Source organism: Conger conger, chromosome 5, assembly GCF_963514075.1.
Source record: "Conger conger chromosome 5, fConCon1.1, whole genome shotgun sequence".
Classification (NCBI taxonomy): Eukaryota; Metazoa; Chordata; class Actinopteri; order Anguilliformes; family Congridae; genus Conger; species Conger conger.
Window position 1 is genome coordinate 25,901,518 of NC_083764.1, and position 22,666 is coordinate 25,924,183.

General features: G+C 41.1%; 2 protein-coding genes across 2 annotated transcripts in view; one reads left to right on the forward strand and one right to left on the reverse strand.

The window, feature by feature from the left end:
* The window catches only part of LOC133128835 (potassium voltage-gated channel subfamily H member 5-like), a 104,411-nt gene extending 85,237 nt beyond the window's left edge, over window positions 1-19,174 (reverse strand). The window contains exons 1-4 of the mRNA XM_061242641.1: window positions 18,967-19,174; window positions 8,967-9,090; window positions 6,888-6,994; window positions 5,909-6,037 (exon numbers count right to left, since the gene is read on the reverse strand). Of these exons, the coding sequence (XP_061098625.1) occupies window positions 5,909-6,037; window positions 6,888-6,994; window positions 8,967-9,090; window positions 18,967-19,039 (433 nt within the window). The 5' untranslated portion in view covers window positions 19,040-19,174. The remainder of the gene's footprint in view (window positions 1-5,908; window positions 6,038-6,887; window positions 6,995-8,966; window positions 9,091-18,966) is intronic.
* Window positions 19,175-20,529: 1,355 nt separating this feature from the next.
* Window positions 20,530-22,666, forward strand: part of rhoj (ras homolog family member J) — a 36,818-nt gene continuing 34,681 nt past the window's right edge. The window contains exon 1 of the mRNA XM_061241264.1: window positions 20,530-21,118. Coding sequence (XP_061097248.1) covers window positions 20,908-21,118 — 211 coding nt within the window. The 5' untranslated portion in view covers window positions 20,530-20,907. The remainder of the gene's footprint in view (window positions 21,119-22,666) is intronic.

Here is a 22,666-nt window from a genome sequence, read left to right on the forward strand (position 1 = left end):
CGCCATGGCTCTCTAAGCATCAGATAAGCCTGAGGGCAGAGTGGGCTGTCGCCAACACCACCTTTAAAATGGATGCCTTTAAAAATGAGGTCCATTGCTGTGCAGCGCAGCCAAGAGGAGAGAGCATCCAGACACTAGGGTGAGGCGTGACCTCCCAGAAATTGAGGTCATGTTTTACGTAGATCTACCTTCCTCAGGGGATAGCTTCAACCCCGCCTCCCCCCTCCCCCACACCAAGGGACACCCCTTTGCCATTCCACCATCAGGGGCACATATCCACAGCCGCACTTGTGCAAGACAGACACACATAGTCGACACTGGGCAGGGTCAGATTCGCAGGATCCAGTCCCTCCAGGCACACTGCCGCCCTGCTGGACAATGTATGTCACAGGAGAGCAGAGCTTCTTCACCTGCCCAGTGAGCCTCCAGAGCATAAGAATTGTGGTTTTTGCAGTGGACATTGACATTTAACATTAAAACATTAACTCATCTCCTCAGATTGCCAAGTTTTTACCATTCCTAATTTTCATTTGCAGACTTAAGCAGCTAAGCCAATCATTTGCCTGAATTTCCTGAGTGTTCTACAGTTGTAATTGTTAGCAGGGAAAAATAACCATTTTCAAGGTATCATTCTGTTTTGAATAAATGTATATGGTTGGAATTTATATAGCGCCTTTATCCAAAGCGCTGTACAATTGATGCTTCTCATTCACCCATTCATACACACCGATGGCGATTGGCTGCCATGCAAAGCACCGACCAGCTCATCAGGAGCATTTTGGGGGTTAGGTGTCTTGCTCAGGGACACTTCGACACAGCCCGGGTGGGGGATAGAACCAGCAACCCTCCGACTGCCAGACGACTGCTCTTCCTGCCTGAGCCATGTCGCCCCCAAGACCTACTCAACTGGAAATTCACCTTGTAAATGAACAAGCAGGGATATCCGAATGAAAAGAGGCCACACACACACACTGCATGCACATGCTTCATTTAACTCACTGCACTGCAGTCTCATTGAAACCTGCAACTGTGCAGTTCCTCCCCTGTGCAGTGGTGTTTATCTGCTTGCACGGTATTCAGCCTCCCTGCTGGAGTGTGCTGCCCCTGTGCACTCAGTCACACAGAATTTGCGGGGAGTGGGAACACAGATAAGTAAGCCTTTGGGACTCCATTAGACAATAAAAGAAGCACAATAGCCGATTAAAGACCAGTGCCTTCAAATCGCCCTCCAGTGGTGAATCATTACTGGCAGACAAGAATGACAGACATTCAGGCAAACACACAAATATATCAGCCAAATAAAGAGAGTAACTTCAGTACCAAGCGAACCTGCACATTACAGGATTTACAGGAAGCTTTTTAATGGACCTTTCATCAACAGCAGAGGAGAAACCTCATTAAGCTAAAAGAGCCCCAGCGCTGACTGAGTCTTACCCAACTTTATCATTTAATCTCTGCTTGACAGCCTGCTTCTACGGTGTGGGCCACACATCTCTAGACATTAATGAAAGCTGTATTTCCACACGAGACATTTCTGATGTAACTGGACGAGGTGGAACAAAGATGGAAATTTCCCGGCTGTAGAATTCGATAGCTGACCAGCAGGGCTGACAGTTTCAGACACGAACATCCATCTTAGCCAGCCCAGCTCTTCCGAGGCCCAAGAGGGGAATCAACAGGCATCCGACAGGGCTGATGTAGGAGCTGCAGGTGTACGCGTGGCTAATAACCCCTGATATTGATTTCATGGCTTCGCAATTAAGCCATGCCATGCTATCTCCTCAGTCAGAGTTTACTTCACTGCACAAAAGTATCAATAAAAAACTGAATTGTAATAAAAGGATTAGTTGCAGGTACCAGCTGTGCTTTTCTACTTTAATAGGAATCCCTGCTGAAAATTCCAGCTGGCATTCTAAGCTGGTTGTACCTGGTCTGTGACAGATCAAAGCTGGTGTGTAGCTGGTCAAAGCTGGTTGAAACTTGTTAAGCTGGGAGAGCAGACTTGTGAACAATCTGATGGACCAGCTGACTAGCTGGTCAGTTGGTCGACCAGTTGAACTAGCTAGAAGTGTCAAAAACACAGTTTCTGCCTATGTCTTGTCCACTGGCAAATTTCACACAGGGCATAGCCTGCCAGCATTGCAGTAACTGGACTATAGATGGCTGAGAGGGATATGATTAATTAAAAGTAATATTGATTTGTATGTTATAGTTTTTTCCACCTATTTTTGACATCCTCTTGTCATGGAAGTCAGATGCGTGGTTTCCACAGATGCACTTGCTGCCGCTGCAGCTAGGATGTCAGTAGTGCTAACCTAACTTAACGTCACCGTGACATTACACTTGTCACACCTGTTTCACAGCTGCACAGACACTCCTTGCAGTGTTATTGGGGGCCGCAGACAGGATTCTTGGCAAAGGAGAAGTACTTTGTGAGGATGACCACAGACTGATAAACCTCAGGCATATGGACTCAGTCTGGACTCAACCTTGTCAGTCACAGTGCTTGGTAACTCTTTCTCCTGCTCCTTAGATGAGAGCACATCTGTCTCCACAGGCAGGCCATGCTTTATCTTATACTTAGACTATGCCACAGTGTCAATGACTGAAGGACACTACGGTTTCCTCCAGTCCCAGCCAACCAACTAGTGAGTGAGGGTGAGAAAGTGACTGAGTGACTGAGTGAATCAGTGAGTGAGTGAGTGAGTGAGTGAAACTGTGAGTGAGCGAATGAGTGAATCAGTAAGTGAGTGAGTGATTGAGTAAATGGTAGAATGAGTGAAGCAGTGAGTGAGTGAATGAGCAAGTGAGTGAGTGACCCCCTTAGCTCTGATAAAATTATAATATACCACTGCCTGGAGGTATTTATTTATTTTGTAAAACAGTTACCAAACATACTAATCTCGATATTACAGACACAATCCAGTTAAAGCAGTTTTTTATTAACAATTTAATTACAATAATAATTTACAAGAGAGTAGTTCCCGCATGCTAGTAAGTAGTGTCAGGTGGTTGCTATGCAACATGAATAAACAACTCTCTCTTTTGTTCTGTAGCAAGCTAGCGTTAGTGAGCTAGGAAGAGTTCATGCCTTATTTACATTTATGTGCGCATTCCCATTGATTGTTCAACCACTGAAAAACTGCCCAGCATCAGTTGGATAGTTTTAAATAACTAATTTTATTTGGTGGAGGCTAATTTTCTCATTGCTCGCCGTGGCTCTGGCCTCCGAGTTTCGGTCAGCAGTAGCTCTGGAGAGAGCCCACAAACGGACATGATCTCTCTCGCCTCATGACAAATTCTGTATCATGGTGCTGTGGAGGCAGTAGTTAGAGTAGCTCTGCTTGCTTGCAGATCCTGGGCAACATGTTGCAAATAGACTCCCACTGGCTCTCGAGTGTACCTGTAACACAAACCAAATGACATTGAAACTAGGGTAATGTTAGCTAAATAGCTAGTCAAAAGATGCACCTACTATAACGTTACTTACCAAACATTGTCGGCATCGGTCCCATTTCTCTTCGGATGAAGATAAAAGGCTGGGGCGTCGGAGAGCAAGCAAAGACACTACATGGCAGAGAGCATCATCAGGTTGCTGGTACATAAACCCCCTTCTGCTTTCCTTATTCTTGTGGATCTTGTGTGGATGCTAAAGCCAAATCCCTCTCCTCTGTCCTCATCTTCCTCGACCTGTCGGCCGCCTTCGATACAGTCAACCATGAGATTCTGCTCTCATCACTGTCTGGGATGGGTGTCACAGGGTCTGCACTCGCTTGGTTTTCCTCCTACCTCATTGGTCACTCCTACCAGGTGACTTGGAGGGGCTCAGTCTCCGACCCTCACCCCCTACAAACTGGACTCCCGCAGGGCTCAGTTCTTGGGCCTCTCCTCTTCTCACTATACACCATGTCTCTTGGTTCTGTTATCGCTTCCCATGGCTTTTTTTATCATTCTTACGCTGATGACACCCAACTCTTCATTTCTAAACATTTTGCACTTATGATGACGACTATGTTTAGAACAGCATTCCATGTGTGTTTTCCTCGTTCTGGATGTGATGCTTTGATTTATGGTAGAACCTATGCACTTGTAAATTGCTTTGGATTAAAAGCGTCTGCCAAATGACAAAAATGTAAAATGTAATGTAATCTCTGTTATTTTTTTGTATGCTTGTTGAAAGCCAGCATTGCACACTTAAATCTGTTTTCATCAGTTTTAATGTAGAATGAGCTGGGATTCAGCTGCCGATTGCCTTCATTTCCTCAACGCTCAAAGCGCAAGTGGATGTTAAACCCGACCTTTTCCACCAATCCCAACAGGGTGTTCGGATCCAGTGCTTGTTTGATGGTATTGAAGTCCTGCTCAGATATAGAGGCATGATGAACTGTTCTATCAAGCCCTTTCTTCCACTGCATTTTTACAACCACAGTAAAAACATTGTTCCTTGTTTTTACTTGTCACTCAGTGACTTTGAGGAGGCACCATGACCGACTGAGAGGCAGTTTGTTGATGTACCGGTTCAGGCCCATATGGAGACCAATATAGACGTAATACTGTACAGCTCACCTTTACTGTTTCCGATACTGACATCTCTCAAAATGTCCTTCACCTGCCCCTTTGATGATGTTCACAAATCTAAAAATAGTTTGTTTTGCTGACATCAATCATCGAGGCAGTGTTAATTAAATGTCTACTTTTTTCATACGTCGTCTATCTCGTATTTTCGCAGCTCGCAGTGTCGTCCTTTTTTGGTCTCGGCAGGTGCCTTTTTTTCTGGTGACATGCACTGCTCTATCCAATGCTCCATAGTCAGACCACCACGAATATCAAATTTTACCTCAACTGTTTCCATCATGATGATCGTTACATGTAGCGGTTATTTATTTCCACTTACAACATGGTCTGGGTGAATACTGGATTCTGATTGAATGCAAGGTGGTGACTCAATTTGTATAATCTTTCAACGTTTGGCAGGTAGTCCAGGTCACTATTCTAAATTCATGCACTGCCTGTGGTTTGCTGCAAGGAGAGACCCAAAGCCATCAGTGTGATAAGAGGTAAAATGTTTTTTTACTGACCACAACTTTGTCATGCCAATAAAGCAACTTGCATTTAAAAATTGTGAAATGGCATCTGATATACCTGTGAATGGTTTTGTGAAGTACAGTAGTCTAACATTACATTATTAATTACATGAATGGCATTTGGCAGACACTCTTATCCAGAGCGATGTACAACAAATTGCAAAGTGCATACCCATAACCAGGGATAAGTGCACTGAAAGACCCTAGAGGGAAGTATAATTTCAACTGCTACCAGTACAAAACAGATAAGGACTAGGGCCTATTTCATCATCAGAATTGTTATATTGTTTTTACATTGAGATATTACTAGCTATAAGCTCTCTTATATTTTTCAAGTTTGCAAACATAACGTTATTATCTGACATCCTGAAATGGTCGTTTTAAAATGGACAACACTGAAATAGCTATAATTTTTCCTTTAGTTGCAAGCTATCTCCAGCACAAAATAGAGAAGCTGACTATTTTGGCATTTATAAACTTTTCTGTGAAAATGCAAACAGGAAGTTGCGGCACCGGTCAAAAACAAAAAAGAAGGTGAACCAGGAATTATGAAGTGCAGTGGTATTTCGCTATTTTATTACTGCTATTAACCAATCACATTTGTCCTGCCTGTTTCATAATAACCGATCAAGTGAGTGTGAAAGAGCGAGAGTATGAGTGTGAGTAAAAGCCTAGCACGCAAGCGAGTGATTGAATAAGTGCAGTGAGTGACTCTTTCAAGCCTATCATGCAAACAAAGTCAATCAATACATTTCCCAGCGAGCCCCCACCCTACGGACTTCCCTCAGGAAAACTGGGGCCCCACGGAAAGGGCTGCGCCTTACCCTTGGTTGTCTCGTCCTCGATGGGCTGCTTGAAGACCGTGATGTCTTTGAAGGTGCAGAGGAACAGGACAACCTTATCATTCTCATTCCGGATGGGTGCTATCTGCATGTACAACCAGACAGGGGTCCCTGCACAGGAGTGAGAGGGCCAACCTGAGTGTGGAGGCATTCAAAAGGGTGAAAACTTTGGTGGAGCTACAGATTATACTCCAAGGACCTCGAATTCCAGTCCTGGAGGGCGACAGCACCTACTGGTTTTGTGTTTCCTTTCAATCAGTCGTCAATTTAGGCATGTGGCTCTATAACAAATCAGTGATTTCTTATAAATACTATAGTAGTAGTACTATCAAATATTTTTTCCAATCTTTATTATGTGACAGCACACCTTTTTTAATAAAAAATTCCATGGCACACCACTATCATGTTCAATTGTGGGGGAATTGTAAATATTTCCACAGCACAGACTGCAAAACAAAACAAGCCAATCTTTCAAGTATTTTAGTCTCATATGAGACTTAGAATCTGTGACAAAAAGATAAGGTGAGATAGTTTGACTCATTTCAAGATTTGCCAATGGGGTAAGACAGTTTAACTTATCAAGTACAAAGAAAACAAACTACATTGTCTACGTGAGAGAGAAAGAAACATTTTTTTAAGTCTCATTATGCGAAGAAGGCACTTGTTAAGACACTTGTCCAGTCCCTATGGTGTTTTGGCCTTACTTTTGACTGAAATTGTGTTAGTTAAAGGGACAGCTTGTAGCCTAGTGTCTAAGGTGCTTGACTGGAACCTGGAAGGTTGTTGGTTCAAGTCCCAGTGTAGTTGCAATAAGTTCAGCATAGCTGTTGGGCCATTGAGGAATACCCTAAACACCACATTGCTGATATCTTTGGATAAAAGAGTCAGCTAAATAACTTTAATGTAATTATAATGACAAATAATTCACTCCCACCCTGCTTACATCCTATGGAATACTCACTGTTCTTCTTGTACAGCAGCACTTCAAAGCAATTGGACTCATAGTTATCAAAGGTCCGCCTGACCTTATCAATCGTCTTCTTGTCAGTGAGCTCCCCGTACATAAAACTGCATAAAAAGAGAGCAGAGAGAGCAGGAGAGAGAGAATGAGTGAGGCTTCTTGACCCATCAGACTGAATGATCGTGAGTCCTTCGAGTCAACACCTAAAGGTAATTCTGAAGAACAGTCCCAACATCAGAGAGATTCAACTCTGTGCTGGTCCTGAATCGCCACCAGCCTACTAATTCCATGGTTCCAGATATCACGCCCCCTAGCCCTCCTTATAACATGTCCAGTGCTATGACAAAAACTGGGAATTCTTCCAAAAAATTGGATTGAAGTAAACGCGTCTGACTGCACTGCTCTGGAAATGATGAAGTCAGGTCCAGCATTATTCCAGCATCCATCTGTATTCTGAAAGTGCAGCTCCTCCTTTTTAGTCATGGCCTCAACCCCTACATCATCAATGCAGAGATATAGAAAGTTTTTTCCTAGAATGCCATGAAAAGCAGCCTCTGTTTCAATTGGTAATCTGCGCCTAGTGACTTATAAAACAAAGCAATCTTAGGAAGAACAGTAAGAAAAAGATATTCGAAGATATTCCACTAAGCCAGAGATAAGAACAGCTGGTTTTCCACCCTCCCTTTACCTGGGAGTCGGATGTGAAGACAGTCTGGACAATCAGTAACACAAAAAAAGGGCTGGATTTGATGATCCCTACACAAGGATTTCCTGTGTTTAACAAGGACAGAGCACATATAAATTCTAATTCAAAGCTTAAGTGCTTCACCAAACAAGTTAAGATTTAATGAGAGAGTGAGAAAACAAAAAGCATTTGAAAGGAGCATACTGTATATGATGCAGTGGAGAATGCCTGTATTTCAGGGACATTCCTGGAATAAAAGAATATCTTGGCTCTCTGAAATAGAATGTTCTCTCTCCACCCTCTTCTTTTCAATTGTTCTGTCACTTTTCAGCTCTCCTGTTCCAAAACTGCCAAAAAAAAGAAACTTGCGCACAGTTTAATAATTTTACACAGGACCTCGGACAACGGTTCCCGGGAGTCTCCATGGCAACGACAGCGCCGATGCCTGACGGCCTCAGTGTGCAATCAGCTTTCATGTTGAGCGAACGCCAGGCGTTGTGTATTTTTGGTGGCATCACTGAGTCAGTTGAGACAGGTGGACTGCAGTTCTGGCCACCTGCGGAGGGGCTGTCTATCTGGCCATTGCCACCATGACGGACATGTTGGGTTCAGGGTGGGTCTCAGTGCAGGGGCCTGGCTTGAGGGGGCTGCATTTCCACAAAAGACCTCACTGTCCCAGCCACAACCCTTTGAAGAGTATGTTTTTGGGGATTTTATTTTCTAGCAGGGTTCTAGAGCTCCATTGCTTTTGCGAGACTTTAGAGTGATTATATTATACTATTATATTATACAGACATTTTAAACATTTTAATGTCATAAATATGTTGTTCATAGGGCGTCTAAGTATATGTGTGAAGTTTTACATAAAAAATGTATGTGCTTGACTCAAACCCATTCACTTCGGTATATTTGAAGCTCAATATCTCAAAATCACTCAGAACACAGATGGAACCTTATAATTCCACGGTCACATTACATCTGTCTGCTAACTGGTGCCGACAGTGGTTTGACCTTCTCTGCCAACAAAAACCAACCACAAGCTTCCCAGTTATAATTCATCATCAGCATACCTTTAGCACCCAAACCTGATGTTACTGAGTAGGTGCCTATTTTTGTATGTCAGTGATGGTGCAGTGATTAATTAATTAAGTGCCTGCAGTTGGCAGTGGTGTGGACAGGCACTGGCCCTGGAACAGGGATGGAATCTCACACACAATAGGGTCATCTTACGATTAGGTTTTAGCAAAACTAATTCCAGATCAGCCGGATCAGCAGGGTCACAACTAAAATTGATATGCCATCGCCATCTGCAAAAATAAAAAGTTAAAATACCAAACCACATGAGGCTTGAGAGGCTTGAGAGGTGGAGAGTGGAAAGGCCGTGGTTCTCTTACCTGCAAGTGCTGCTCTTCTGCATGACTTCGGCTCTGTGGTACCCTGAAAGCTTACAGAATCCGTCATTACTGTACACTACTGGCCACTCCACAATCTGCGCATTCCCCAGGAGAAAGCTGGTTTCTGAAGCATAAAAAAGAAAGGTGACATCACAATAATGTAGATCTGTACCATCACACAATACAGTACAGCTTACAGCTTTATTTATCCCAAAGGAACAACTGCAGAATTGAAAATGTTCAGAAGGACACAAGGAATGTCAGTAAGGCCAGGAGAGATTCTAGTAAAAGGCCTTTCTGTATATCATATGATTTTAAAATGCATGTTTTACCAGTCCATGTTCATAACGTTACCAGCATATGAGAAATTAAATTGATGATTTGCATAAATAATTGAATATGAATATACAAATTAAACATGAAACATTTTGAAGAAAATCCATACTTAAATATAATAGAACTAAAACACTAAACATGAAAATACATTTTGGATTACAGGAAATCAGAAAATGAAATTAAGGTGTGCTGAGTCATTGATGGGGCCCAACAGATGTTGGTACAATGCTGCCTTGTTCTTTGTTTTAGTCTGATGTTATTTAGAAAGCCAAGCCAACCTGAAGGCCAGTGCTGATTCAATGAAGCAGGTGCTTGCAATACTGACAGATTGACATTCAATTTCCTGAGGTTTCACAGGAAGAACAGTCTTCATTGACACTTGTTGTCTGCAATGGTGCCTGGATATTTAAACACCTGTTTCTGTATCAGGGGGTTTCTGTATCAGGAGGGGCAAATAGTAATAATAATAATGATAGACGCAGATGGTACAGTCAGCTGCAGTACACTGAACCCACACAGCACTGCATGCTCAGAAAATGGAATGTAAGCATTAATACGTGAAAGACCTTGAGCCTCGAGTCCATTTCTCATCCAAAATAGTTTTTAGTTTCTTAATTCATTAATAAATAAGACATTATTATTATTATTAGTAGTAGTAGTAGTAGTAGTAGCAGTAATAGTAGTATTTATCTATATCTAGACATTCTGTGTACATATCAATATGTATACATAAATACATCTGCCATATATTATGTATTATTGTATTAAACATATTTTATAGATCAATGTAACATTACATAGTGTCTTTCAAGCAGAAACCACATGTTCCTAACAGCGAAGTGAATGATCATCATGTGTTCAAGGGCAGTCAGGGCCATTCTGAATATAGCCAAGCTTTTTGTGTGCTAGTGTTGTGCTGAACACTCACTCAGCACATTTCCTTGAGGCAAGATGAGCCCAAACAGAAGCTTATTGTGAGGGGGCATGTGAATAGGCACATATTGCTTTAGGTGAAAGACACAAAGCGAAATCGATCATTCACTGACACGCACTACTTCCCGCATATAACGCTCCACAGCTGTTTGGTATGCCTATGAAAGGAGGTTGTGGAGTCGGTGACCGGGGGACGGACCGTTTGTTTGCCATCTTGCCACCCCAGGAGCACTGGAAACAATGTAGCCCAGGTGGGCCCTCTCTTTCTTACATACTAAAAGGTCAACTAGATCAGAAACGGGCCAAAGAGTAAACAAACCAAGCCTCCAACAAGCAATATGGATCCTGCATTCGCTATTTTGGTTTGAGTGTGCAGGGAGCCATGGTCCGGTAACCATCCGCAGCAACATGGCTGCCTGTCCCCAGCATTTACAGTCATGATGAAATACATGATGCCGTTGACCTTATAATGTGTGCCGGTCCCTGAGACTTTGAGACTCAGGAATTGCCTGTCCACAGGCTGGAAATCTTTGGAACACACTGTTCCAGAGCTCACTTTTTCTTGGGGACACATCCTTATCAACATCGTACTGCCTGTTGTAACCTTGAATAAGGTAGGCCTAATGAAATGCCTACAGAAATACCCTGCAGCATTCATACATACATAGGAACAAAAGTTGGTTAAGTAATTAGCAATCGTAATGAGCAATTTATACAATACTGCATTAGCATGTCTGTAAGCTGGGAGAGAGGGAATCAGCTGGCACTACCGCCAAGCCACTAAACACGTGTGCGATCCACTGAAGCAGGACAGCAATGCAAGCCTTACATGAGCTATCCCTGAAATTGTCCAGCTTTCAAATTCGAAATCTCTGTACTCTCTGCAGCTCCAACAGGATGTACACTTGCTCTGTGTCAGCATTGATATCCATTAATCATTCGGAGAGAGGCAATCCATTACAGACGAGTGCTTCACACAACAGCCAAAGCCTTTTTTCTCCCTTAAACAAGGCACTTGTTTTCAATAGCTCTGGTGGTTAGGCACACCACTGCTCATTCTTCAGATGAAGACTGAACAATTGGTGAAGTTAATTTGTATGAGGAACGTTTGGAGCAGTTCTGCGCAGCAGTGTGGCATAATGGTTTGCGGGCTGGGCTTGCAACTCTGAGGTTGAAAGCTAGGTGGGTCGCAGATGTTAGACCCTTCAGCAAAGTACTAAACCTGAATTGCTTTTGTAAATAAAACCCAGCCGTACAAATGGATTGGATGGTATACGGGTGTATCCAAACCTGAATAGCCTATTTGTAAATGCACAGATAAAGTGCTGTATACAGATTTTTTCTGTCACCTTTCTGAAATTATATTCAGAAGATTAGCAGAGTGGCAAAACTGAGTTTTGAATGGGAAATTTGTTGCCCATAAAAATGTAAGGGCATTTTAAGGGCTTTCCTCACTGGATAATATGCCCCTGTTCGATTCTGGTAAATGAAGTTATATATGTGCCACTACGTGCTGACTGCTCCAGTCTTTTATTCAGTTACCACTTTGAGAAATTGCCTGTGTAAGGAAATTCTTTGCTGATTGTGGTCAGGGCTGTTTATAGCATCTTATTTTTTGTATCCCCGTTTTTGGGGTAGCTGGACTGAAGCATATTGTTTTTCCCTCTTTGTATGCATATTAATACATTTTATGACACGTTGACAGGCACGTTCATTAACAGTGCAGAAGCTAATGCAGATTGAGTTCTCTCTGCACACCCACAGAATGTAATAATCTAAGCTCTGGTTAACAGCATCTGCTAAGTGGTTTAAATACAATGCAATGTTTTTTCAGTCCATCCACTGCAGCTTTATTGACTTACTTTGAATTTATCCCACTGTCAGTATTATTATTATTTTTTTACCAAATTAAGAGTTTTCACCATCAAAGCTCAGCAGGAGAGGAAGCCAAAAGCCAAAAACAGTGCTAAGTAGGATGAATATTTTAAAACATTATGGAGGCTACTATTATTTACTGCTGAAATAATTTTGCAGTGGCTTTATCAAAGATATAGATGTATCATATTTGCTGAACAGATATTCACCTCATACAATACATTTAACATTGAGAATTATGTCACTGCCTCTGTTGAAGTTAAAATGTGCACATGCAGTCTGCATGCAGGGCTAAAGAAACAGACCATCCATAACTAGCCGTTAATCACCAGACCTTCCCATTACCAATCACAAACTCTGTGGATATGTGGTGATCAGCAGTGTTGCCAAGCTGACAACACTTGACAACTAAATATTTCTGTCAATACAGAGAAGTACAGATATCAGCATGACTCGAAATATGGCATGAATGTTTGTTGTTTAAAGTGACTGCACATACGCTTTCACTATTTCAAGCCTGGTAGACAAAAATAGAATAATGAGGAGTTGGCTGATTCTGTAATTGCTTACAAGATTATAACATTATGCTTTTAATGTGTGCGTGAATTGTGGGCATATGTTAATTACTCACCAAGACTGTTTTTGAGCGTGCACGTTAGTGTTGGCAGGAAGTGTCTAAGTTGGATTTATACGGAAATATGACTTGATAAATGGAAACAGGCTCTGCATTATTCAGTGTGTTATTAAATATTCATGGGGGGCAATGTGGTAGTGTGCACACTTTTTGATGTAGCTTTGCAGCACGGGTAAACAGATTTAAGTAGCCAACTCATCACAAACTATCACAGGTGTAAAATAAAGATGTTCTTATTTCACGTCTGAATTTTCCCTGACAGATTTACTCTCTCTTCCTATCCCTCTCATCATTTCTCTTTATTTTCAGTATATTACACATTTGTTTTATTTCACCTCCTGTGTCAAGTAATGCATTATATAGATATTCATAAGATTTGAAATAAGAAAGGCATTAAAAAATTACCAGAATGTGAATGCTAATATAGACACTGGCAATAAATCAGTAAATATCATGGAAATACCACTGACTCTGACTCGCTCTCGCACAGTTTCACATACTCTCCTGCTTTTCTGAGCTCACTATTTTGTCTGCTTAATAGTTCATTGTGTGCATTTGTGAATCATCCTTGGTCGTCATGTTGCATGAGTTCGGAAATGGCAAGCTGCCATGGAGGAAACCTGGCCCCAGCAGAATGGATTCCCGAAAAGCCAACAAGATCACTTCCAAAAGACAAACAAAGCTCAATCCTCATCATTGAAGATTATTTCCTTTTATCCGACACAGGAAATACTCTGCCACCGTGTACTAGTGTGGTTCAGGTCACTGTCTGTAAAAAGCAAAGAGTGTGAGCTGAGAAGGAGAAGTCTGTAAAAAAAGCTCACTGCCAGGCAGCAGGGTTGTAAACAAAGGTTCTATCTGCATTCTCAGTGGTTTTGAAAAGTGATGGCAAATGCCATCGGCTCCAAGCAGAATTTTTTAATACGTTTTTTGTATAAAACTTCACTAATTTATCTAGTGCCCTATAAACAACAAATTTATGACACTAACTCATTTTTGTCAAAAATGTCAGTGAGAACATAATTCTTAGCTCATGGGAGGCAAATTGGAATTGCATATAGAATATTTCAGTTAAACCCTTGAACTCACTCACATGAGAAAAAGGGATTAGATACTGACAGGGTCAATGGTTCCTAAACTGTCTCCTCTAAACCCTATACAATACTACGGTAGCTTGCCAGCAGGTGGGCCATTTAAAAACATCATGTTATTGAATTCTTGTAGAATGCAATTAAAAACATAATCATACAGCTGCCCCTCACAGACCACATTTCACAAACAAAGAGCACCCAAAGAGAATGGTGCTGGGGAGACCAGCCCAAGGAAGGGGGTGATGAAGAAATGGGATATCGCAACAGGGGCCCCAGCGTCTTTCCCCAGAGAGGGGTCAGAGGTCTATGGGCCTCCTGTGGCGGCTGGAGAGCACCTGTTGAGGGGTATCAGAAATTTTGCCACATGCCTGGCTGGGGTCCCATGGGCTGTTGGGTAGGGCCAGGTGTGTGTGTTGAGGGTGGGGGTAGTGGTGCGATAGTAGTAATTGGACCCAGCCAATGCCACTGACTGTGAGAACCAGCACTTTAGGGCATCTCCCACAAAGCCCGGTGTACTCTTACTGAGCTCCAATCAGATCACTAGAGTGAAGTGAGGAATCAGCAGTGCAGCATTGTTTTGATGCAACACAGTAGGCTCCACAATTATTGGCACCCTTAATAAAAATTGAGAAAAAAAGGCTGTTCATAATAAACAATATGGGTAATAATCTATATTTTATGTAACATAGGGGTAACTACCTTTATTTCAATACATTTACTTATGTTTAAATGTTATTTATTTAGCAATCTCATTTTTCTTGAAAACTACAGGTGCCAAAATGATTGGCACCCATAAGTATTATTGTAAATAAAATCAAACAAAGTGAAATTGGCAAAACTAGTTTACTTTAATTTAGTTAATCTCAGTCTAAAAAAAACGATATAATGTCATTCCATCACTTCCTGCATCAAGAGAGTATAAAGATTAGGTAACAAGATTGCAACATCCCTTTTTCAACCATCAGCATGGGAAAAGCCAAAAAACAGAAGACACAGATGGTAATTTACCATCACAAGTCGGGTAATGGGAACAAAGAATACATAAATGATTAAACATAACATATTTAACACTCTAAGGGCAAAAAAAAGGCATAAAACATATGGATGCAAGTGCATAATATCCCCACGGACGGTAAGGAAGATGGAGGGAAGGCCATCAGTAACCCAAGGATCGCAGTTTAAGAATTGCAGAGATTGATTGTGTCTTGGGATCACCAAGTAAAAAAAACATTAAATGGCACCTCCATTGTGCCACACATCCAAAATCTTTGGAAGAGTGCCATGAAAGTTCCAGGAAATCTGTTTGCCCCTGCTAGGAAGCTGAGTCTTAATCATAGGTAGTACTCCAAGCATACATCAAAACCCACACAGAAATGGTTCAGTAAAAACAACAACCATGTTCTGCAAATGCCATCTCAGTCTCCAGACTTAAAGCCCATGAAGAACCTGTGGTCTGAACTGAAGAGGGGGGTATCCCAAGGATAGCAATGATTCTGAAAGGTTATGCATGGAGGAATGGTCAAATATCTCTCCAAATATGTTCTCTAACCTTATCACAATATAGGAAAGGTCTTTGTGCATATTTATCAAGGGTGAAAATAATTCTGGAATCCAATGTGCTGCTCCATAACACGCTATATCAAATTTGCTATGACAAATGATAAACAAACTCAAAAGATGGCGCTATACTGTACAAACAACATTCATAATAGGTGTGGCAATTCTATCAGTACATCACTAATCCGATGCTTTTGGTAGTATTTGATTTTATTTAAAAATAATAACGTATGTGCACCAAAAAGGTGTATATGCACCAAGCTCCCTGCCTATAAATAATTTATAGTATTCTTTTTCTACCCTGAATTACTGCAGAACAATATTTGCAATGAATCATTATTTACAAAGATTTGAAGTTGAATACAGCCCTTAGATAAAGAAAAAAGAAAAAAACATGGTGTAATATTTGAATATTACGTTTACAGGGCAACAGTATATTTCAAAATCAAATGAATCAAGACACATCCATTATTCATGACAAATGTGCAGGGCAGAGAATAGCATTTTGCCATAAGCTGTAACTGTAACATAGACAAGACCATAATCTAGTGAAACCTACTACCAATGTACCTCAAGGCACAGAATGGTTCTTTCTGAATTAAAAATGGGAAATATCTAAGATTCCAGGTCTTCAGCAGGTTATTATTTACAGACCCATGGACAGCTAAATTAATTTTTAATTATTTTTGATAGACCTCTATTTTTTCATGACACATGTTGCCAAATATAAATGATTGCCACCATATATTGCAGTATATACTGTAGGCTATGTACACGACCATGATAAATACAAAACCATGGTTCATACATTAAGCTACATGGAATATACTGTAGGCCCTTATATATGGTTGTTTCCATATTTTAGGGGAAATGATTTATGTAGCCTAAAATCTGGTGTCAGCAGCTGCCCCCACAAGGTCCGTCCCCACCTCCTTTCGGTCCAATGCAGTGATTTATTTGGCGCTAGTACAGACTGTAATGACTACCGTAAACCATAGGTTTAGCACTAGATTGTACAGGGGTAGTCAACGATTCCACAACGTGTTGTCAATGCAATGCCCATGTTTGTGGATGATTCCACTGCGCTCCAGACACTGGACTCCAAGTGCCTGCATCGGCGTCGTTCTTACTTTGTACGGCCGACTGGCTACTAATTTATCAACAGCATGTACAAGATAGGATGCCAATTAATCTGTTCTCATCGTAGGCCACTGTACTGTGACAAATTATGATCAGGGAAATAAGCTTGTGTAGTAGGCCTTTACTTTTCTCTCAAAATTGTGCTGTGTATTTCCCTTCATTTGCTCGCATGCTTTAATCGAGGTAAATTACAGTGTGAACACTATGCGCTAGGTATAATGTTAGCGTATTTGTCGAAGCGTCTATTGGCAATTGTCCAAATGTCCAAATCCGACCTCTACTGGCGAACCTAGTCCTTACAGGAAATCACTTTATCGAACAATGGTTAGGCCCATTTGTTTTACGAGCCGGCAATCCTGACAAGATAACATACATTTCCCAATTTTAGGATAGTTTGAGAAGTCTAAGCCACAAGACCTCAACTAAATTACTCAAATTAATAGAGCCATTATTACAACACACACGGACCGCATACGCACGCACGGGTATCTCTCTCTCTCTCTCTCTCTCTCTCTCTCGCTCTCTCTCTCTCTCTCTCTCTCTCTCTTACACACAGTTTCTCACTCAAACACACGCACACACATACGCACAAGGGCAATATCAGTGTGGTATGTGTTCCACTGTGTTCTGTTAAAACGATTAACGGCAGATTTCCATCAGGTCATTTATCATACGCTTCTCATTCGACACAAATAGGCTAAATAAAATATTACCTTATATTTACAATCTTATTGAAGCTTTTGTATCGTTCCTGCATAGCGGTTACTCTGGAGCTGTTGCCGGAATATCTGGCAGATGTTTTGTAGCTGGGAAGAAGTATTCGGATAACCTATATAGATTAAATGATATGTAAAAAGGCATGCCTTGTATCAAACTCGGCAAAGCTAACGTATTTAATCTTATATATTTTATAAGCAGTATGACTAGGATATACAATAGGATTACTTCAACCAACCGGAATAAACTCGTCTAACCTACTTCATGTCTCGGTTATGTACAGCAACACGACGATGAATACTTGATATTGCAAAACACAGTAACACTGAGTGCATAGTAAAATGGTTAGCTCGTACAATGTAGGCCTATGTGCATAGTCCCTATAGAGGACTCTATACTCTGTATTAGTTCAATGGCATTTAACTGTTTAGGCTTAACTCTGATAACGTTACATAACTAGCTTACACTATCCCATTACCTGTGCAAATGTCACACATTTATCCATTATTCATCCATTATTCGCATAATTATGACTGTCTCATAAGAACAGTACTTTGCAATGATTGTTGAGTTGATTGAACGTTCTCTCTGTGATGTTCCGAGATTCAGCATCAAACCGGTCCAAGATAAATGGGAAGTTATCATAATTTACTTATCATTTACTTATCAAAACATACATCAAGTCCTGTGCTTTCACTCAAAGTTTGACTTCTGTCGCATTCACAGAGGTGCCTGGCTTCTTTTTTGTTTGTTTGTTTAGGCTATCTATTTATCGTTCGTTACGTGCGCAGGTATTTCAAGTGAAAATGAACCTTTTCAACTTCTGAACGAAGGATTAACAAGGACACCAACTAAAACCATTCACATTAATATTGATCAAAATCTTTATATCAAACTGTGATTATAGCCACACTTTGAGTGCAAAATTCAGTTCAATTCGACATGCTAGCACATGTCATTTTAAAACACTGTTGAAAAATCCATAGGTAATAATAACCTATTAAGGTAAACAGTTCAGTTTAATTAGATTTTTAGAACTAAAAATAGTCATACAGAAACTTCCGAAATTGCAAAAATAATTGTATGGAACTAATTGTATGTAGTCTAATAATGTCAATAAAGACAACATATATGGTTGTGCCTATGTCCGCCAGAGCGTGACTTCAAACGTTCTCGAGTTTTGCATGTCAATCAATGCCATTCATCAGCAAACCACCGGAATACTGCACATCTGTGTAGGCTACACTGTATTCATGAAGAAATGGACGTTATGCAGAATATCCACAAACAGTGAACATTGAAAACTCTCACAATTAATTTATTCCCAACCCTCCAAAAGAGAGAAAACGCAGACTCTTGGTCCGTTCAAATGAACGAAGCGTTCCAAACGCAAGAATTGCTCTGATTAGTCAGTGCTTGCCTCTACTTTTCTTTGCTTCGTGGCCTTGAACGACATAATATCTCCTTTAACGAACGCCGATTGTATATATAAAGCCACCGACACTTTTAAACTTTATAAACAAAAGAAAAACTCCAATGCAAGAAGCTCCAGGCAAGAGACGACACAGGTAAGAGTTCCATCCCTGTAATCCGTTCAGATGCAATTAAACAAAGAATTAAACAAAAAATGGACATGAACAATCTCGTTATCCTTCATCAAATCAATATTTCCCTGCATAACTAAATTTTGTTTAAAAAGAGGAGACGGAGTTCTTACCACTAGACCGCCTGACAATATTTTCCAAAAAAGTGTTCTGCGGTGCCACCAGCCCTCTCTTTCCCCCGTGCATTCTGCGGTCAGGCAGTGTTGGTCCGGGTCACAGGCTGTTCTAGAGCTGGTTGTGGAAGTAAAATAGTTGGGATGGGTATCTGTCGGCGGGATGGAGCCGTTCATGGTAACGTTGCGCTGTGCCTAGTCGAGGTTCTCTGTGGCGCTGGCACGAATAGCTCTGCCTTCTGCCGGCTCCGACATAACGCGCCTGCGCACTGACGCACAAACGGGACATCCGAGTAGCATCGGAATTTCTAATCCGACCGGCGCGCGCAATTAAAGACGAATGAAAGTAGTTTATGGGCAAATAAACGGTCGTTCGTATGCATTTCAGGATTTAAGTAAAATTTTAATATTTGCATTTTTACAACATGGTCGTAACGTGTGTCTCAGGTGCTGTTTTGGGTGTGCATTTTATTGAAATTGCAGTAAACCTGATTGCTATTCCCGTATCAGCAAGCGCGACACGAAGAGATGCAAGAGTTCATGTTTCGACGGTAGAAACAGTTAATCTCTTTATGGAATACACTGCGCGCCAAAGTTTACATAGCCTACTTATAGAAAACACATTCATGTGTTCTAAATGTATTTCTAGACTTAGTTCAAACTTTGGAGGGAGATAACATATACACTATAGTTCGTACAGTATAGGACCATTAAAGTATCGCTTTTAAAACAAGAAGTCCAAATAAATAAATAAAAACATTCACTTAGTCGTTAATGACAAATTTCAGTTTATTTTAACAGTGAAAAAGATTTTCAGATTCAGTGTGGAAGCTCGTTGTTAGCTTATGCAAAGGTAGTTGTAATCATATGTATAGGTATTTAAACTATCACCAACAACAACAAAACAACAACAATAACAATGTGTTAAAAGAAAATCATGTGTTTGAATTACAAAAACCTTCATGAATAATTCTAAATTCAAATTCTGTCCAGCTGTGCATGCACTATAACAATGTGCCATGGCAACAAGGTAAACCATCGAATGCAGCATTCTGGTGCGTATTTTTATCAACTTTTTTTTTTTCCAAGTGGTATAATTGGACCCGACAATTGATCATGAAAGTATTAAGACATATACACAATCAGCAAGTTTGATTAAGTGATCCGGCATGATAATAAGAAAGGGCAAGGGGCAGCATGTTAACAGCTGAGACATTGATTTGAAACACACTGAGCGAATATAAAGCCGCCAAAACACGGCTTGAACGTCGTATTATATGGATTTTCCGTGCTTTCACTTGTGAAATCAGATTCCGCTATCTCTGCCTTCAGTGCGCCTAGTCTTCCGACACATTCAAATTCGATATTGTCACTCACATTCTACGGACGGAGGAAGAAGTATCGGTGTCCGGGGATAATCCCCCCAACACGGATGCAGTTCCTGTGCTGGGTGCACTCACAGAGCTTTCATTGTTCCCTGCCCACTCTGCCTAATATGGAATTTGCAAGGAAACCCATGATTTCCTGACACTGACACAGGAAACTAACGGAGAGGTTGTCGGAACACTCGTCTCAGGGATCAGGCAAGGAGCTGCTTTTTGTTTCAGCGCTCCTCTATCAGTAAAATAGGGAACCGGGATTTAAACGGGATGATATTTGACTCGAACCATAGTTTTCAGAGAGTTACAGTCCTCGGAGCAAAGTTGTCATCGAAGCAAGTGCGTCGGGCGCTTGAATTGTGGATAGACAACTTCAAGATTCCTATCGTTTCAGTCCGAAGGCGAGCAGCAGAGTTTGGGAAGTATAACACGCTGGATATAAATGTACCCCGAAAGAATCTAAAAACAGTTCTTCGCAACTGAATGGAATACGTAGGCAACGAATAGAATTAGAACCACACTGGGTACGCTACAAAATCGACACAAAAATACGTATTTGACTATGCCTGCGCGTAAAAGAATACGACAGAATGCCATTGCAATGACGGAAGATGGCAGCAGTAGCAGCGACAGTTTTGGGAACACTATGAAAAAGATGTTGAAATGCGTGGTGGTCGGAGACGGGGCCGTGGGGAAGACTTGTTTGCTTATGAGCTATGCTAATGATGCATTCCCAGAGGAGTACGTTCCAACTGTATTCGATCACTATGCAGGTAAGGCGCGATAACTCCAGTTATGAGTGTGCGATCCCTGTTCAGGGACTGGTGGACGGGGCATATTTTCAGCTTTCTTATTGCAGCCACAAATATCAGTTATGGGGGTAGGGCCAGTCCCGGGAATAGAAGTCTGAATGAGGGGATTGATAACCACTAGCTCGCGGATCCCAGGCCTGGCGGGGGTAGGTCAAGTAACTAGGAAAACTGGGTCATGGACGCAGATAGTTTATGTAGCTATAACGTTGCTATGACGTGTCTGGTTATATATATATATATATATATATATATATATATATATATATATATATATATATATATATATATATATATATATATATATAGTGGTGTGAAAAAGTGTTTGCCCCCTTCCTGATTTCTTATTTTTTTGCATGTTTGTCACACTTAAATGTTTCAGATCATCAAACAAATTTAAATATTAGTCAAAGACAACACAAGTAAACACAAAATGCAGTTTTTAAATGAAGGTTTTTATTATTAAGGGAGAAAAAAAATCAAAACCTACATGGCCCTGTGTGAAAAAGTGATTTCCCCCCCTGTTAAAACATAACTCAACTCTGGTTTATCAAACCTGAGTTCATCCAAAGAACTGCAGGCCTCACTTGCCTCAGTTAAGGTCAGTGTTCATGACTCCACCATAAGAAAGAGACTGGGCAAAAATGGCCTGCATGGCAGAGTTCCAAGACGAAAACCACTGCTGAGCAAAAAGAACATTAAGGCTCGTCTCAATTTTGCCAGAAAACATCTTGATGTTCCCCAAGACTTTTGGGAAAATACTCTGTGGTCTGACGAGACAAAAGTTGAACTTTTTGGAAGGTGTGTGTCCCATTACATCTGGCGTAAAAGTAACACCGCATTTCAGAAAAAGAACGTCATACCAACAGTAAAATATGGTGGTGGTAGTGTGATGGTCTGGGGCTGTTTTGCTGCTTCAGGACCTGGAAGACTTGCTGTGATAAATGGAACCATGAATTCTGCTGTCTACCAAAAAATCCTGAAGGAGAATGTCCGGCCATCTGTTCGTGACCTCAAGCTGAAACGAACTTGAGTTCTGCAGCAGGACAATGATCCAAAACACACCAGCATGTCCACCTCTGAATGGCTGAAGAAAAACAAAATGAAGACTTTGGAGTGTCCTAGTCAAAGTCCTGACCTGAATCCTATTGAGATGCTGTGGCATGACCTTAAAAAGGCGGTTCATGCTCGAAAACCCTCCAATGAGGCTGAATTACAACAATTCTGCAAAGATGAGTTGGCCAAAATTCCTCCACAGCGCTGTAAGAGACTCATTGCAAGTTATCGCAAACGCTTGATTGCAGTTGTTGCTGCTAAGGGTGGCCCAACCAGTTACTAGGTTTAGGGGGCAATCACTTTTTCACACAGGGCCATGTAGGTTTGGATTTTTTTTCTCCCTTAAGAATAAAAACCTTCATTTAAAAACTGTATTTTGTGTTTACTTGTGTTGTCTTTGACTAATATTTAAATTTGTTTGATGATCTGAAACATTTAAGTGTGACAAACATGCAA